The sequence below is a fragment of the Equus quagga genome, chromosome 5 (genome assembly GCF_021613505.1).
Source record: "Equus quagga isolate Etosha38 chromosome 5, UCLA_HA_Equagga_1.0, whole genome shotgun sequence".
Classification (NCBI taxonomy): Eukaryota; Metazoa; Chordata; class Mammalia; order Perissodactyla; family Equidae; genus Equus; species Equus quagga.
Genome location: NC_060271.1, coordinates 27,417,281 through 27,436,058, shown reverse-complemented (window position 1 = coordinate 27,436,058; position 18,778 = coordinate 27,417,281). Strand labels below are relative to the sequence as shown.

At 40.6% G+C, this 18,778-nt stretch overlaps 1 protein-coding gene across 4 annotated transcripts in view; it reads left to right on the top strand.

Annotated features, from left to right (window-relative positions):
* The window catches only part of GMEB1 (glucocorticoid modulatory element binding protein 1), a 28,407-nt gene extending 10,605 nt beyond the window's left edge, over window positions 1-17,802 (top strand). For 3 of the 4 annotated variants that reach the window (XM_046662629.1, XM_046662630.1, XM_046662628.1), the window contains 8 exons: window positions 1,143-1,255; window positions 2,230-2,354; window positions 3,957-4,060; window positions 6,290-6,447; window positions 8,323-8,454; window positions 9,444-9,581; window positions 11,831-11,953; window positions 14,812-17,802. In XM_046662629.1, coding sequence (XP_046518585.1) covers window positions 1,143-1,255; window positions 2,230-2,354; window positions 3,957-4,060; window positions 6,290-6,447; window positions 8,323-8,454; window positions 9,444-9,581; window positions 11,831-11,953; window positions 14,812-15,512 — 1,594 coding nt within the window. In that variant the 3' untranslated portion in view covers window positions 15,513-17,802. The remainder of the gene's footprint in view (window positions 1-1,142; window positions 1,256-2,229; window positions 2,355-3,956; window positions 4,061-6,289; window positions 6,448-8,322; window positions 8,455-9,443; window positions 9,582-11,830; window positions 11,954-14,811) is intronic. The other variant, XM_046662631.1, reaches the window with a different exon arrangement.
* The last annotated feature ends 976 nt before the right edge of the window (window positions 17,803-18,778 follow it).

The window sequence follows — 18,778 nt, the reverse complement described above, 5'->3', positions numbered from 1 at the left end:
AGGTGGGGTTTGGGGAGAGTTGAAACCAGGGGTCAGATCTTGGAGGAACTTAGTCCTCCTTAATATTACTCACATTAAGGATTTGGGGCTTTATTTGAACAGCAAAGAGAGGGTTCTTGAAGGGTTTTAAGGAGGGATTTATGTGATATAGAAGATCAGGTAGATGCATAGAGACTAGTTCAGACTAGAGGTGATGCAGCCTGAATTAAGGCAGTAGCAGTGGAAATAGAGTCGGGGATGGCGAGTATAGGAAGAAGAGTAGTTTGGGAGGTGGGAGAGGGAAGAGAACTTGGTTATTTTAGACATAATGTATTCCACAGAGTGTTATCGGACGTGCAAATGTAGTTATTCATTTAGCAGTTAACTCTGTCCTGGTGTGAAATTCAGAAAGGAGGTCTGTGCTAGAGCTGTCACCGGTGGGGATGGGTAATCACTGATGCAAAGGAGATTATTCAGGCAGTGCTTTCAAATAACAAGATGCAATAGTTAACACATTGTTTACTATAGAATTTAAACAAAGGACATCAGTGTGTCGTATTAGGTTATCTGAACTCATTTCTTAGAAGGTAGAAACATTTTAGAGAGACACTTTCCCTAAGTGGGACCTCTAGTTACTGCTAGGTACTTTGGGCATAGTCTTTCTCTCGCTTTTTTTTCACTAGGCTTTGCTCATGTCAATAGTTTGGTTATGGTGCCTTAAAATATGCTAAAGTGCTAAAAAATGCTAAAGTGCCTGGATTTCAACAAGGAACAATAACTTCTATGGTCAACAGGTTATTCCTGTCTCGGACTGTCCAGCAGTATTACTTTATAGTCTTGTTAGGATAATTCTATAATATGACTTAATCTTATACTTGAAGCAACACTTTGTGTTATGAGCTTTTAAAGTTATGAAGGGAAAATTCTGGAGTAAAACGGTGGCAAGTGGAACTTTCCTTTGAGGTGAGGAAAGTTGTTGATTCATTTCCATGGTAGTAGCTGCTAAGCAGACCTGGAGAGCTTAGAGTTTAAATACAATGGGGAACTAGTCACAGCATTAACATAAAGTTGTGAAGTATATTTATGTTAGTCCTTTTGAGATAGATTAAAACAAATTTCTTAACCCCATGCTGTGAATATTAATTTTTTCATGATTTATGTAGTTTGTTTATCGATGGACACTTTTACAACAGGATTTATGAAGCCGGGTCGGAGAACAACACAGCAGTTGTGGCAGTAGAAACACACACAATACACAAAATTGAAGAAGGGATTGGTAAGTCTTTTTGTTATTCTAGTACCTTTGACATTAGCTTCTTTGGTTGAGATTTCTTGCCTTTCGTGCTTTGTTTTTTTCCCCATACCTGGTGTGCCCTACCAGTGCTGCAGCCATCAATTTGATGGTGGCACATCTAGAAACACCACTGACTGAGATGCTAGGGCTGTCAGTTGATTGTTTAACATCAGTTTGCTATAGTTGCTGAGAATATTTTTCATCTGTAAAAATCCCACAAAGAAATTGGAGCCTCAAGTTTGATCCTGTTATTAGGGAAGTTATTGATGAAGACTGATGAGGTGTTGACTAGAAGGCAGTCAGTGGAAAGAAACTTTGAAATTAGACAAACTTGAGCCAGCCGTGATGGCCTAGCGGTTAAAGTTCGCTGAGCTCCGCTTGGGCAGCCTGGGTTCAGTTCCCCACGCGGAACCACACCACTCGTCTGTTAGTAGCTGTGCTGTGGCAGTGGCTCACATAGAACTAGAAGGCCTTACAACTAGAATATGCAGCTATGTACAGAGGCTTTGGGGAGGGAAAAAAAGAGAGAGGAAGACTGGCACAGAAGTTAACTCAGGGTGAATATTTTCCAGTTAAAAAAAAAAAGAAAAATGAAATTAGACAAACCTGAGTTTGACTCCCACTTTCTCACTTCTTAGCTGTATGTGCTTGGGAAAGTCCCTTCACCTTTCTGAGTCCCACAAATGTATATGTAAAATACAGGAAACAATTGCTGCTTCATGATTGTTGTAAGAACTGAATAAGATTAAACATGTACAAGCATATAGCTCAGTGCCTGGCATATAGTGGGAGCTCAGTAAGAGAGCTGTTATGCCAAACTTCTTCCAGAGGATTCTGAAACAATACCAGCCAGTGTGAACTGCTAGACCGTCAGAGGAACCAGAAGACTAGAGATTTTGAATTTAAGCTTTGGGGAAGAGTGTTTGATAAATAACTGATATTTTTTCCATTTTCAGATGCAAGCACTATAGAAGCAAATGAGGATATGGAAATTGCTTACCCCATAACTTGTGGGGAGAGCAAAGCCATCCTCCTCTGGAAGAAGTTTGTATGTCCAGGAATAAATGTGAAATGTGTCAAGGTAATTGTCTTCTCTCCTCACCATGGCCTATTTTGGGGTTCCTTGTTTTCAAAGGGCATGTGTTTGATGCCTCCTGTCTCTCTTCCACCATATCAATGTTTTTGATTTTGTGCCTATAGTCCCCTTGTGTCACAGGAGAAAAAACAAGGACTTTGGAGTCAAATAGACCTGGGTTTAAGTCCCACTAGAATACAAGTTCTATGAGAGCAAGGAACTTGTCTGTCTTGTTCACCATTGTATTCCGAGCACCTAGAATAGTGCTTGGCTTATAGTAGATGATTAATAGATATTTATTGAATGAATGAATGAATCGAGTCTCATCTCTATCACTGACTAGCTGGGTGATCTTAAACAAGTCATTTGATGTTTCAGAGCTTCAGATGTTTCATTTCAGATGTTTCAGAGTATGTTAAAATACAAATAATGATATATACACACTATAAGGTTGCTAGGAGATGAATGAGATAATATATGTAAAATCCCTTACATTGGTGTGCATAGTGGTAGAGTGTATTGGAAATTATTAATGATGAATTAAATAATCTTGGGGGCCAGCCCCATGGCATAGTGGTTAATTTTGCATGCTCCGCTTTGGCATCCTGGGGTTTGTGGGTTCAGATCCTGGGCGTGGATCTACACACTGCTCATCAAGCTGTGCTGTGGTGGCATGCCACATACAAAATAGAGGAAGATTGGTGCAGATATTAGCTCAGGGATGATCTTACTCAAGCAAAAAAGAGGAAGATTGGCAACAGATGTTAGTTCAGGGCCACTCTTCCTCACTAAATAAGTAAATAATCTTCACGAGAGCACAATGTGGAAATAATTGCTTATTCTAACTCCATTGGTAGCCACAGCTGTACCCATTGATAGTAATCACCCTCAGTGGCATCATCCTAGCATCATTAAGGACTACAGAGTTTTGAGGCTCCGCACTGCTATTGGTAGAAGTAAATATGGTTATAACCATGCTTATTCTTTCTGCCACATCGTGAATCTTATCATTAAAGCTGGATAGAGGGCCGGCCCTGTGGCATAGCGGTTAAGTTCACACGTTCTGCTTCTTGGCAGCCTGGGGTTTGCTGGTTCGGATTCTGGGTGCAGACATGGCACCGCTTGGCAAAAGCCATGCTGTGGTAGGTGTCCCACTTATAAGGTGGAGGAAGATGGGCATGGATGTTGGCTTGGGGCCGGTCTTCCTCAGCAAAAAGAGGAGGATTGGCAGTAGTTAGCTCAGGGCTAATCTTCCTCAAAAAAAAAAAAAAAGCTGGATAGATTACTTGGGTTTATTTAAACAGCCTTTGCAACATTGGACCCAACTGCCTGATTAAGGGCATGAATAGATTTTAAATGCTAAGCAATATATTGATGTCTGATCCTCCTTGTGTCTTCTGTAGCTTTGAATCAGGGACAGGGCACTGTGCTTAGAGAAGGATCATCTCTGGCACAATAGGACAGGAGGCTGGATAATTAGGCTATGACTTAAGAGGTTGTGTGGGTATTTTTTGTATATAACAAGTAGTTATCATCTCCTTCTTTTCCCTCTTTCTCGTCCTGTCTAAGTTGACATTGGATTATTTTAGACTTTTCTTTTCACTTTAGTTCAATGATCAGTTGATCAGCCCCAAGCATTTTGTTCACCTGGCTGGCAAGTCCACCCTAAAGGACTGGAAGAGAGCCATTCGTCTGGGTGGAATCATGCTCAGGTGAGCTCTAATGGCAAGCACATACCTTTCAACAGACCTTGAGACACTTAATCATGGTAGAATCCAGAGAATCCAGTCTTTGCTCTGTAATTTCAAATTTTATTCTTTCTGAAGGATTGTTTTGAGCAATCCATGCATTATTTGACTTTCATCAACCTGTTCTTAAAATCCCTGGGAGAGAAGGAATATTGAATTAATTAACTCTTCTCAGCATCTGGGGCAAATTTTTCTGATGTCAGGATGGTGGGTAGGATCCTCTTTGGGCAGAGGAGCTCAGGAGTAGATGACAGTCCTGCCTGACATCACCAAGCCTAGGCAGAGCTAAGACTGGTGCTGAGAAAATGTGACAACCACAGACAAGTGTAGGCTGACTGACAAATCCTGGGATAATCTGATAAAGTAGAAGGGTGCTGTTGATAAGTAACAGTTATGCACAGGGAATGTAATTTTTGCCATCATTGTATCACAGAAATAAACCTAGAGAAGTGTAATATTCCCTCCCCCACTCCTTTTTTGCAACAAGTTTACTATTGTAATTTTTTCCCTCTGGTGAAGATTGACCTTAGTTGGTTCCTTGAGCACTTGCCTATTGATAGAAAATTTTAAAATATGGTCAAGAATTAAAAGTTCCCCACAAAACTGTATCAAGAGCCTTAAAAACATTTTACCCTTTGTCTTTAATTCCTTTCAAGGAACTTGTCTTAAAAATCTATAGTGCTTGTAGAGATTCACGCATAAATGTTCATTGCAACATTATTTATTATGGGGAAAATTACAGTCTGCTTTAATATACAGTCAAGGTATATTTAAAGTAAGTTATGGCTAGTCTAAATAGGTATGAGTATATACTATGGGATATAATGCAGTTATTAAAATATTTCTAAAGAGTTTTTAGGGGCTGGCCCTGTGGCCGAGTGGTTAAGTTCACGTGCTCTGCTTCAACAGCCCAGGGTTTCACCAGTTCGGATCCTGGGCACGGACATGGCACCACTGGTCAGGCCATGCTGAGGCGGTGTCCCACATGCCACAACTAGAAGGACCCACAACTAAAATATACAACTATGTACCGGGGGGATTTGGGGAGAAAAAGCAGGAAAAAAAAAAAAGATTGACAACAGTTGTTAGCTCAAGTGTCAATCTTTAAGAAAGAGCTTTTACATGGAAAAATGCTTATGATATAATGTGAAGAAAGAAAACAAAAGATAAAGTCGATTAAACAGTGTGATTTTAGCTGTGTTAAAAAATACACATATGTAAGTAAAATTTAGTAGAAGAAAATATGCCAAAATGTTGATGTTATCTCTGAGTTGTGGGATTTTTTTTAAAGGTTAGTTATTTTCTGTACAGCTTTCTGTATTTTCCACAGAAAATGTTAATTTTTTATTCACATATTATTTTTATAGTCATAGACAATTTAAAAAAATTCACCCCAGATGATTTGTGTACAGAAATCAGTAGTTGAATAAAATTGGGGAGGAATACCTTTAACTTTCATTTTCATGGTTCTTGGCCTGTTTTATTTGCCCAGAAAAACAAGCATATGCCTACTTTCTGCAAATGTAAAAAGGAATCAGAATGCCTAAAAAACCTTTAGTGAAAGCCAAGTAACGTTATAACATAGAGTTTACTATAATTAAAATACTCCACGGTTTTGCACATGACCTATAATAACAATGTCTTGTGGATCCACTTAGAAGGACATTTTATAGTGGGGGTTTAGTATAAGCAACTTTGCTCTGTATTTATAGGAGAGATGTTATCAATTTTTTTTTTAAGGAAGAAAATATGCTGAAGTTTTATGTCTCCAAAAGTGGAAACAGATCTTGCTGATCTATAAATACTAATACATCAGAATCTCATCATAAAATTCTAATTCCCCTGTGACATTTCTCAGTTGTTCTGGGGTATGAGCTAGTTTTTTTGCCTTTAGGGTTTGGTTTTAGTGAAATTCTATGGGGAAATAGCTATTGTCAGGAGTGTTTACCTAAAGCTTAGTGATAAGGGGAAATAAAAGAGTACTCAAAATGTGTAGACTGGGGAAGGCAGAGGAATACTTGTAAATGTGGTCAGGACCAATGAAAATTTTATAGCCCCAGTTAGAACTTTTGCAACCTAATGACTTTTGAGGTTTTGCTAATCTGCAGAGTAGACTCAGCAAGTTTGTCCCCGAGGCCTAATTCCCTCTAGAAGTGCGGACTGAACTGGTCCTTCTTATCTCCCTTTGCACAGGAAAATGATGGACTCCGGGCAGATTGATTTTTACCAACATGACAAGGTTTGCTCCAATACCTGCAGAAGCACCAAATTTGATCTTCTGATCAGCAGTGCAAGAGCTCCAGTGCCAGGACAGCAGACAAGTGTGGTGCAGACACCCACTTCGGCCGATGGTAGGGGGTAGGAAACCACCTGAAAACCCGCTATGTTTTTCAATAGCACTTTCCCTCTCATTTCTTCTTTGTGTTTCTTAATTTTGATTCTCATGAGCATTGATGTCTCTGTAAAGTATGAGAATCTTGGGTGGGATTCCATGCTTTAGAAACAGACCTCTTCATTTTCTCCCAAATGATTCCTATTGGCCAGACCGCCTTCCTTGTTTCTTTGTTACAATGCATGGTAAGCATTAGAAGGATGGTTTGGTAATTCTAATACTTGTTCAGCTGTTTCACTTTGGTGCCACTTGGCATATCTAGGTTGAAATTAGACTGTTTTGAAAATCCTTTGCTCTATTAGTGGTCAAAGCAGGAAGGTGGATTAGAATGGTGGATGGTTTTCAATTGTTGAACTGAGATGTATCAAAGATGATGAATTGTTGACTGGGCTGGACTCTGGAGACTGTGCTGTAAGGATCAAAGAGCTCTGCCTGGAAGGGATCCAGATAACCCAGCTGAGGCTTCCTCTCAAATAAGGCAGGATGGGCACACACTTAACTTCAGTATTGTTGAGCTTAGGACTGGGGCTCCCTGCCCATCTCCAGGAATGATGTAGCTGTGTGAAATTGTTACTATTAAGCATTCACTTAGTCCAACTGGAGACTTAGCACAGTTGGATAGAAGTAGTCTCAACTTCTATCCAGAAGACTTATAAGTATGCCTGACAGAGTTGCAAGAACCCTAAAGGAGGTAAGGGAAGTACTGTGCTTTAAAGTTTTTGAGGTTTCTTTTGATCAGCCCTAATATTCTGTGAGTAACCACTGGGTGAGTAGAAGCCAACTGTCTTGGAACCCAAGTCCTTTCCAGGAAAGTATAAAATATCTGGCAGCTTGGATTTTTGGTCATGTGACTCACTGGAAAAATGGAAAATGCTGTCATTATTTACTTCCTTTTTATTTGGCTAAAACTCCTTTACATGATTATCCATATTGATACTACTTTTTTGCTTGATTATTGATATCCTCCAGCATGTAGAGTCCACACTTGTCTGTCTGGATCAGTTTGATTTTTCTCAATTCTCTTTGTTTAAAATCTTAGGGGGTCGGCCCCATGGCCAAGTGGTTGAGTTCGCGCATTCTGCTTCGGCAGCCCAGGGTTTCGCCAGTTCGGATCCTGGGCGCGGACCTAGCACCACTCTTCAAGCTATGCTGAGTTGTCCCACATGGCACAACTAGAAGGAGCCACAACTAAAATATACAACTATGTACTAGGGGGCTTTGGGGAGAAGAAGGAAAAATTTTTTTAAAAATCTTAATATACAATTGATAACAAAGAGTTTTTTTCTCTGTGAATCTGCTATTCATGGATCTCTTCTTATCTGATTTTTCTTTGGTCTCATATCTCTTGCTTTCTTTTACATAGGCTGATAAATAAGCTATAGCAACTTCAGATGTTCTAGATACTTAGTAACAAACATGCTTGTAGTAGGGTTCTTGGTTAAGCACCATTCTCCTCTCTTATATTTTTTTAGGTCCTCTTCATCCTCACTAAGTCTCGGGTAGGCAGCCCGGCAATCATACCCACCTTCATTCAGTCTCTTTCAAAAACATCCCTGCTCAGGAAGCAGATTGCTCTTTTGTGATTTTATAAGTTATCTTTCACTTTCTATTCAGAGTAAGAAGAGAGCATTTTCTTTTGCAAGGCAAGTTTTCTTTAGAAAATCCAATATTCATCCTGGCTTACTTAGGATTCTAGTTTTTAATATATGGACCTGCAGGCAAAAGGTCAGAAGGTTAAAATAACAGGGTCTCTTTGACTGTGAGTATGAGACAGAGAATAGCTATGATTTTTCCATAAAGTTCACTGGCCTTACCTCCAATGGACTGCTTTTAGGTAGCATCACACAGATTGCCATCTCAGAAGAGAGCATGGAAGAGGCAGGGCTGGAATGGAACTCGGCTCTCACTGCTGCTGTCACCATGGCCACAGAAGAGGGCGTGAAAAAAGACTCAGAGGAAATTTCAGGTACTTTTCTATAGGGCTCAGATACCTTGCGGGATTTTGTAATCCTTATCACTATTATGATTATGGACACAGAAGGCATCTTAATTACTTTTGCTGGTTTTTCTCATGCATATTAATACTACTTATAGCTGCAAACATCTTATTTTAATCCATGCAACAGCCCTGCAAAGTCACATTTTACACGTGAAGAAATTGAGATTCAGAAAGGTGCAGCAACTTGCCAAAGACCAGTCACACAACCAATAAGTGTCAGAGCTGAGTTCAGCTGTTTGACTCTGTAGCCCATGCTTTTCATCCAATCAAACTGCCTCCAACTTTGGCACATTTCTTGGCTAAACCAAGCTGCAAGATGTTAGAAGGAAAAATTAGGTAGCAGGTTGTGTAGAGGATGGTGATTAATGATGATTCACTTAGAGGGGACCAGGAGAGGCCTCACATTATCCTCCGTTCATTAATTCATTTAAAAAATATTTATTGCTGCCTGTTTGTGGTTGGCACTGTTGCTAGAGGCTAGATAAATAGATGAAAAGATGTAGCCTCTGCCCTCGGGGAGCTTATCACCTCACCTATGCAACTGTTTTGTTTGTTATTTTTTTAAGTAGAGGACTAGGACGAATATATCTTTAGTTTAATATCTTTATTATTTAACTTTTAAAATATTAAATATTATTTAATTTTAAATTAAATTATTTAAATAAACAATATTTAATTTAATATCTTTATTAGGACGATACCTGCTCGTTATAGCCAGAGCCATGACAAATTGAGGCAATTATCCCAAATCCCTTTAGTTGCTGAAGAGGCCAAATAATTAGGTACCAATTCAGGGAGGCAGCTAGTTTTTCAAAAGCTTCTTCCCTTTTCCCAGAAATGGCCCAACAAGAAATCATTTTGAATTGAAATAATTTTGAATTTAATATGTTGTAGACATGTGCCTAAGAATATATAGTATCCTTTGTTTACCCTCTGTCTTATCCCTCTTGTACCAGAGGACACTTTGATGTTCTGGAAAGGAATAGCTGATGTAGGACTGATGGAAGAGGTTGTCTGCAATATACAGAAGGAAATAGAGGAGCTACTGAGGGGAGTTCAACAGCGCCTCATCCAGGCTCCCTTCCAGGTCACAGGTAAGTGTATTAATCCTAACAATAGTAGTCATTTATTAAACACTAACAACTGTAGGCAGATCCTGTTAGCCTCGTGAAAACAGTGAGGTATAGGTGTTATTATCCCCATTTTACAGATTAGGAAACTAAGGCTCATAAAAGTTAATTTACTTGTTCAAAGTTCATAACTAGGTTTTGAAGTCAGATCTGGCCATGCTTTTTGCAAAGGTAATTTTTGCCTTTGTAAATGGTGCCAGGAAGCAACCTCTCTCTGTCTCTATATAAATGGTCTGAAAATTGGAGAAATCTACCTGGTTTTAGATAATTCTCATATTCTATTAGTTTAAAGGCTCCAGAACTACAGAACTATTGTGTGTACTTATAGCTGTTTCTGAATATTCACAGAGTGCTTGCTGCTGTGCACAATGTAAAAAGGATGTTCTAATCATCTGATACCAAAAGGGGTCATGATGAGATCTCATAAGGTTGTGTGTTCATTGAATTCTTAGATTTGTTGGTTGTATCTTATTACCTCTTTATAACTCATACATAATGTAAATACACCTAAACAAACTTTACAGAAAAATCTTTTTTTACATGCTTGAAGTAAAAAAAAGGCAAATAATATGGAGAATGGGGGTGGCTATTTTAGATAGTGTAGTCAAGAAAGGCCTCTTTAAGGAGGTGGCATTTGAGCAGAGATCTGAATTGAAGAAGCTAGCCATGTGACAAGCTGGGAGAAGGAACATTCCAGGCAGAAGGAACAAAGACCTTAAAGTTGCAATGAGCCTGATGGGTTAAAAGAGTTACAGAAGCATCGACGTGGCAGGTAGTAAGGTTGGGGAGCGTGATAGGTGATGAAGTTGGGGAGGAACAGAGCGGACAGTTTAGATAAGCTTTGGTGAATTTTGGGCTTTATTTTAAGGTGATGGTAAGCCATCATAGTGATTTTGAGTAGGGGAATGAAGTTATCAGATTTATTCATATTTTTAAAAGATCACTCACACTTTTAAAAGATCCACACTCTGTGTGGAGAATAGGCTATATGGGGCAAGAATGGAAACAAGAAGATTGATTGGGAAACTCTTGAAGGAATTACTCCAGGCAGGAGATGATGGTGGCATGGATTAGAGTGGGTAATGGTAGACCTGGGAAGAAGTGATCATACTGGAGATATGTTTTGAATGTGGAACTGACAAATCTTGGATTGGATGTAGGGTGAAAGAGAAAGAAATCCAGGATGACTCATACAGTTTTGGCCTGAGCTGTGAATGGTGATATCATTTCCTGAGATGAAGACCACTGGGAGAAGAAATCAAAATTAGTTTTTGACTTGTTAAATTGAAATGCTTATGAGGCCTTCAAATGGAGCTGTCACTCAGCTAGATGAAAGTATGAATCCGGGGAAGTATGAATCTGGAACGCAGGAAAGAGGTCAGGGCTGGAGATCTCCATGTGGGAGTTCTCAGCTTGTACATGTTATTTAAAAGCATGGAACTGGATGAGAAGATTGTGGAAGAGTTATAGGTGGAGAAGTGATCCGATTTAAGGAAGTAAGGACCACAATTACTGACAACTCTTTCAAGAAGTTTTGTATAAAGGGAGACAGATAATACTATTAATAATATTGTATGCCAGTCCCCATGTTAAAATATGATATTTCTGGGGCCGGCCTGGTGGCACAGCAGTTAAGTTTGCATGTTCTGCTTTGGTGGCCTGGGTTTGCCGGTTCGGATCCCAGGTGTGGACCCTTGTCAAGCCATGCTGTGGCAGGCGTCCCACATATAAAGTAGAGGAAGATGGGCACAGATGTTAGCTCAGGGCTAATCTTCCTCAAAAAAAAAAAATAAATAAAATATGATATTTCTAATCTTCATACCTATCTTGCAGAGTAAGTATTATTAGTCCCACTTTTTTTCAAATGAGAAAACTGAGGCATGAAATGACTTATCCAAGGTCACACAGATAGGAGGAAACAGCAAAACTGAGATTCTATGACCATGTTTTCTAAACCAAAAGTCAGAACCTATAACCAGATGCAAGATTTTTTTCCTTATGTTTGTATTTATTTATATGGAGAGATGTATAAAAATATAACAATTAAATCAAAATTAGTTATACATGTGATAAATCTTTGTTAAAATTTTTAAAAAATGCGATTAGAATCATCCTGCCATTTCTGGGTTGTTTCACATTTATAAGCAGCAAAACAGGGATTTGGTGGAGCATTTCTGTTTTAGCTCAACAGGCATGTCTTTTGTTTCCAATAGATGCCGCTGTTCTCAACAATGTAGCACATACATTTGGCCTGATGGACACAGTCAAGAAGGTTTTGGACAACAGAAAGAACCAAGTGGAGCAGGGGGAAGAGCAGTTTCTCTATACTCTGACAGGTGTGTTTAGCTTCTCTCTCTTCTTAGGTGATACTGTGCTAATATCCTTGAGTCTTGCCATTTCTTTGTTGACTTCTGTTAGGACTGGCTTCCTCCCTCCCTCCCTCCCTCCCTTCCTTCTTTCTTTCATTTCTTCTTCATCATAGTCCTCCTTCTATATCTTTTGGAGGATTAAGAGGTTGGCTAGAATGCTCCATTAATCCAGTAATATTGGTAGCAGAAGAAACAAATTTGCCTTTGTCTTTTTTTATATTATTGATACTGCATCTTTTGATAGATATAAATTTAGCACCCTCTCTATTATTCGTGGTAATCAGAAATTATGAAGACGTGGATAATTTAACTCTTTTTATCAAGTATTTACTTTGTGCTGTCTCCACACTAGGTTTTAGAAATATAATGTTGAATAAGACAGGCTCCATTTCTTCATGGTCTTCAAGGAACTCAAGGGAAAAGCAGACATAGAAATAAGTCCAAAGAGTAGTTCAGTTTTGTGACAGAGGCGTATAGCAGTGGGTATGGTAGAAGAACAGAGGGAGTTGGCACTTATACCTGGAGAGAATCAAGAGGCGCTTTTGGGGGGGGTAAGGCAGATGAAAGATATCAAACAAGTCAGAGGTTTGGACTCTCAGCCTTTGAATGATGCAGGATGTATTATAGTCAGTCATGAAGCCAAAAGGCAAAGATCATTTGGTAAGAGAAGAACAATTTATGTTGTCTTAAACTTATTTTTATGCCTAGTTTATATTTTAAACTCAGTTTACCGAGTACTCTTAGAGATGCCCTTTTTCATGTGATCCTCCTGAGGATGTTATAGGCTGTAATCCCTATTTTACAAATGACCCAATAGAGGCACAGAGAGGATAAATGATTTGCCTGGGGCCACACCACTACTTGACAGTGAAGCCTGGAGTAGAACTCTGTCTTCTTATTCCCAACCCAATGCTATCTTCCACCTTGAAACTTTACACCATCTGAAAAATGGTTTTTGTTAGAAATGTAGGCTTCTGGTTACTTGTCCATATTATTTTTTTAGATAGTTTTAATTATAGTATACATGAAGTTTTGTTTTCTGCTTTTTTCACTATGACATATTAATATTTTTCTGAGTTAGCTACACAGTACTTCACATAGACATGCTATTAGGAGACATTTGAATTTTCAAAATTTTCCTCAGTAGCTTATATTATTGCTGTGAGCTTGTATGTATATAACTTTTTCTTTTTATTTCTTTCTTTCTTTTCTTTTTTTTTTTTTGCTGAAGAAGATTGGCCCTGAGCTAACATCTGTGCCAGTCTTCTATTTTGTATGTGGGTTGCTGCCACAGCATGGCTGCTGATGAGCAGTGTAGGTCTGTGCCCAGGAACTGAACCTGGGCCACCAAAGTAGAGCGTGTCAAACTTAACCACTAGGCCACAGGGCTGGCCCTACTTTTTCTTTTTATGTCCTTTTAAACTACTTCCGAGGACTAAGCTTGAGGTTAAATGGTATTGATAATTTTTTTATGGATTTTTGTGACCTATTGTCAAATTTCCAAGGTGATTATACCAATTTATGTCACCAGTTTGAACTTACCAAAATTGGGCGCTGTTATTTATAATATTCTCTGATTTAGCTTTTTTTAAAATTATAGATTTAATCTGTATCTTGTTTAGGTTCACATTTCTTTGATTACTACTGAACAGGGAAAAAATGGAGTATTTTGTAACCTTAAAGGGCAGTATTTTAAAATTTTTTAACATGTTCTTAATCCCTGCCTACTCCTTTTATTCCAAGCAAGGAATTAACTTGCTTTTGGTGTTCAATAGGAAGCAAAGTGCTCTGCAGGTGAAACTGACTACTTATTGGATGCTTATCAGGTACTAAGCAGTAGAGAAGTTCTGTTGTAGAACCAGACTCACCAGTGGTCACCAAGGTTAGATTGGACACTTGGGAGAGGGATAGTGACAGGTGTATTGTGGTGGAAAAGCCACCAAGTTGGCCATCAGGAGACTTTTGTCTTGGCCCAAGATTTGTGACCTCAAGTAAGTCACTTTACCTCTCTGAATCTCTGTTGAAATGAATGTGCTAGAACTCCAAGACTTCCTTCAGTTCTGTAATTCTTAGGGATTTCTTCTGTAACTTTATGTAGACTTCTCTGGGGGCTAATGGTAGGCTAAGGCCATTTGGGTCACCAGCAAGGTGAACCTGCCTTGAAGGACATTTTGGAAATCACTGTTTTTCAGAGTGACCATTGTAGCTCCTTTGTCGGTCCACGGCAGATACAAAGGGATTATGCAGATGTTCCTTATTTTCATCTGTAGACCAGGCAAGGTGTATATAAGCTGCTAGATCAACTGGAGGCTTCTTTGGTTTGCATTTTGGTGACAGGTGATAAAATGCCACAGGAGCTCCTGGAGTTGAGCTATAGTAGGATCACAGCTTAAAAAGATTCTGAATTGTTGCCCTGCCTATAATCACACAATTAAATGTAATTACTGGAGGGATTTTAAAAATCATCCAGGGGCCAGCCCAGTGGTGTAGTGGTTAAGTTTGCACGCTCCACTTTGACGGCCTGGGGTTCACAGGTTTGGATCCCAGGCTCGGACCTACACACCACTCATCAAGCCATGCTGTGGCAGCATCCCACATACAAAATAGAGGAAGATTGGCACAGATGTTAGCTCAGGGCCAATCTTCCTCAGCAAAAGAAACAAAAAAAATTCATCCAGTCTAGTTTCTTCTTGAAAACAATCAAGTGACTTGCCTGAGGCTACATAGTGGCAAAACCAGGACAAGGCTCCAGGTCTCCTCACTCCAAGTTTACTGTTCCCAAGATTAGACTTCCCTCCACACAAAGTCTGTCTTTTTTTCCATAGACTTGGAACGCCAGTTGGAAGAGCAGAAGAAGCAAGCTCAGGATCACAGGCTGAAGTCCCAGACGGTTCAAAATGTGGTACTGATGCCTGTGAGCACTCCTAAGCCTCCAAAAAGGCCCCGGCTCCAGCGGCCAGCCTCCACCACTGTCCTGAGCCCTTCTCCTCCTGTCCAGCAGCCTCAGTTCACAGTCATCTCACCCATCACCATCACCCCAGTGGGTCAGTCGTTTTCCATGGGCAATATTCCAGTGGCTACCCTCAGCCAGGGCTCCAGTCCTGTGACTGTCCACACACTGCCTTCTGGCCCTCAGCTCTTCCGCTATGCCACAGTGGTCTCCTCTGCCAAGAGCAGCTCACCAGAAACAGTGACCATCCACCCTTCATCTAGCTTGGCACTGCTAAGCTCCACCGCCATGCAGGATGGGAGTACCCTGGGCAACATGACCACTATGGTGAGCCCTGTGGAATTGGTGGCCATGGAGTCTGGCCTGACCTCGGCAATCCAGGCTGTTGAAAGCACCTCAGAGGATGGGCAGACCATCATTGAGATTGACCCAGCCCCAGACCCAGAGGCTGAGGATACTGAGGGCAAAGCAGTCATTTTGGAGACAGAACTGAGGACTGAGGAGAAAGTTGTAGCTGAGATGGAAGAACACCAGCATCAAGTTCACAACGTGGAGATTGTAGTCTTAGAGGATTAACTGGGGATCTTGGGGCCAGGAGATATGTTTTGGTTTCAAATTTTAATTATTTGTGGTTTTTTTTTTTTATCATTGTCCCACTCATTTCCACGTAGGATCCTTTTTTTTAAAACAAAATCTCGTTGTTATAATTGAAAATGTTGGGTCCCTCCCACACCCTCATTGAAAAATGGACAAAAACAAGCTGCCTTTCCAGAATTTGAGAGTAGGTCACTCAATGTCCTAAGCCTCTTACACCAAGAAAGTTATTTCTTTTAGGGGAGGCATCAAGATAACCGGAAACCCTATCCAGAAAGCTCTTTCCAGACTAGTCTATCTGTGTACGCATGTGTTTTTATTCTCATAAAGATGCATTGACCAAACTCTGGAACAGAGATCTGACACTGGAAGGCAACCCACTCACACATGGATGCAGAAGGATACTTTATTTTGTATCTTGGAAAGGGCCCTCAGAGGCCAGTGCAAAACTGAAACAAAAGGAAGTTGAACTCTGCTTGGAGGGGAAGGTGGCATGCCAGCAGCGGCTTAAAAAGGGAAGTGCTTTGGCCAGGATGGGGCAAGGAAATTATCTTACTTCCAGAAGTGCAACTGATGCCTCTTGATATCTCTGAGGGTTACCACCATGGGTGCCGTTTTGAGGAGAGGGCAGTGATAAGTGGAAGGGTACGTCTCCATGGAACAAGCAGCATCAGGGGCCTGCGGCTTTACAGAAATAGCAATCCAGGGATGTCACAGCTGTGCTTTGGGATTGAAGCTCACCTTGCCCCCGACTTTGTCAAAGCACTTAACCCTTCTAAACTAGGATCAGTCCATTCCTTTGCAAAGTGTGTTTTGTGGTGTAAATTGCTCTGGTTCTTGGACTGTGGCTGTCATGGGGGTGGGGCTCCAAGGCCATCATTTTTACTGCATGACCCCAGGAGCGGGGGAGTTCCTCATCCAGACCAGCTGCCCTCTTTGGTGGGGCCATGTTTTGGCTTTGGAACCAAAAGCAGCCACTCATTTGGTGCTTCCTCTTGTTCAGCCCTCCATCCTTCAACTGTTAATGGCATCTGTCTTCTGGATCCCACGCTCTTCAGCTTTTTGGCTGATTCTGAGAACAGTGACAGGTGCCTGCCTGCCTTCATCCCCTTTTAGATTCATTTATACCATTTATACCACAGATGTTTCTGTGAGATATTGAGCTCATAAAAAAACCTTAGGCTTGGCAGGGAAGACTCAACACCCCCAGCCTATCCTGAGGCACTGAGTAGATGTCTCCTCCTGAGCGAGCTGGACTCCCTGGGAAAGAAGCATTGTCTGCCACGTTACATTGTAGGAAATGTACAGCAATGTCAATAATGATGTCTTTGGGGGGATTTTTTTATGTTGTTTGTGTATTTAGAGCTGGGCCATTTTCCGTGCTGTGATTCCTTCTCTTTGACCATCGTCAGTGTTTGGGGGCAAGAGTGGACCCTGGTTTTTATTTCTTTGATTGCATTGTTTACTGCACTAGGAAAAACATAGGGAAACTGCAGACAATTTAAAGGAAAAATAGGTCAAAAAAGAAAGCACACACCTTAGGAGTGGGAGGATTTTTGTTTTTTTTTTTTAATTAAAAGCAAAACTTTGACCTGTAGTTTCCTTTTTTTTTTTTAAAGAGGGCAGCCACCTGAAGCCATGTTTCTTCCAACAGATGTTGGAAACCCTGTCGTCAAACACGTGAAAACCGCGTTCTGCCATCCTTCAGATGGCTCTATATAGTTAGAGAAGCCCACTAATTTGGGAGGGACAATCTTGAAAGCCTTAAGTATGAGATTTCTGAACCCCATACAGTTGTGGTTTTCAGCTTTAAAATTATCTGGGGTTTTATTTTCCTTGAAACATTCAACAGACATAGCAACCAGCTTAGAACAAACCTTTGGCCATTTATGTATCTTTAGTGAGGGAAGTGGCTTTTATTTCTTGCTTCTTTACATTTTCTCTTGGTACATAAACAAAAACAAAATTTCTGACTAAGCCTAAAACTACTACTTGAACCTAGAAAGGCGCAGGTAATCCCTATTGTGGTTTTTAGGGACACTTCTCTTTCGCAGAGACAAGAGGCCCAATTCAGGACAGAGCAGGAGCCCTGGAGAACACCTACATGCTAGCTCAGGTCCCTTTCTTTCCTCCGTCAGAGCTGTTGGCAGTGTTTTAAAGTAGTACGAACAACATGCTTCCAAAGTCAAGAGAGCTCCTCCTCCTAAAGACAGCGTGTTTACTTTCACTATCTGAATATTCTGACTGGTGGAAATACATGAGCCTTGTTGTTTTCCTGGTCTTCCAATAGCCTGTCATTATTGCTAGATGCTATGGCACTTGTTGTTGAGTGTGGGTTCCCTCACAGCCCTGGTCTAGATGATCTCAGACCGGGTGAGACATATGCAAGCCATTGGTATGTGCGCAAGCAGTTGCAATGAATCATTCCTCAGGCTAACTTGGCAGTAGCCATCTATCTTTCTGTTCATTCATTAAATAAACATTTGTAAGTACCATCTATGTGCCAGGCTTTGTGCTAGGCACTGGCAGTACAGAGATGAAGACATAGTCCCTGCACTCAAGGAATTCGTACTCCAGAGGTTATCTGGAGTTAAGAACTATATTTCAATATAATTGGTTTCCTTTGTAATTCTATATATTTTATTTCATGCATTGAAAAACATTCTGAGAATTGGTCCATAGGTTTCAGAGGACTACCAAAGGCACAAAAAGTTAAGGCCTTCTCTAGTGAGAGACTGAAACAGATCATCATATTGGGGTAAGTATGGAGATAGAGCTATTGGCTGGAAGCTGTGAGAACAAAGGATTGAGCACCTAACCTAGCTTAGGGCAGGGGTCAGCAAAGATGGGAGCACTCCCTGGAGAAGGTGTATACCTAAGCTGAGTTAGGAGAGACCATTTTTAGCTAGTTTTTCTGTACTCCATTTTCAAGTAGTTGAAATTTAATTTATTTCTCTTATTTATATAAGAAAAAATACTCCTTAGTCTCTTGCTGCTTCTGCCTCCAGAGCTAGGCAGAGTCAGCAGTATGGGCAGTCTCTCCTGAGAGTACCGGACTAGAGAAAGCCAAGCCATGTGTTGGCTTCTCTGGGTTTCCACCAGATGAATCCAGTGCAGAACTGGAGTTTAGCTTATAGAAGGTAAATGCCCCAAACCTTCCTGCCACATGGTTTCCACAAAGCCCTCAGAGTCAACTGTACCACTGCCTCGCCTTGGCCATGTCCCTGCTTGGCCCCTGCCTTGTTCTC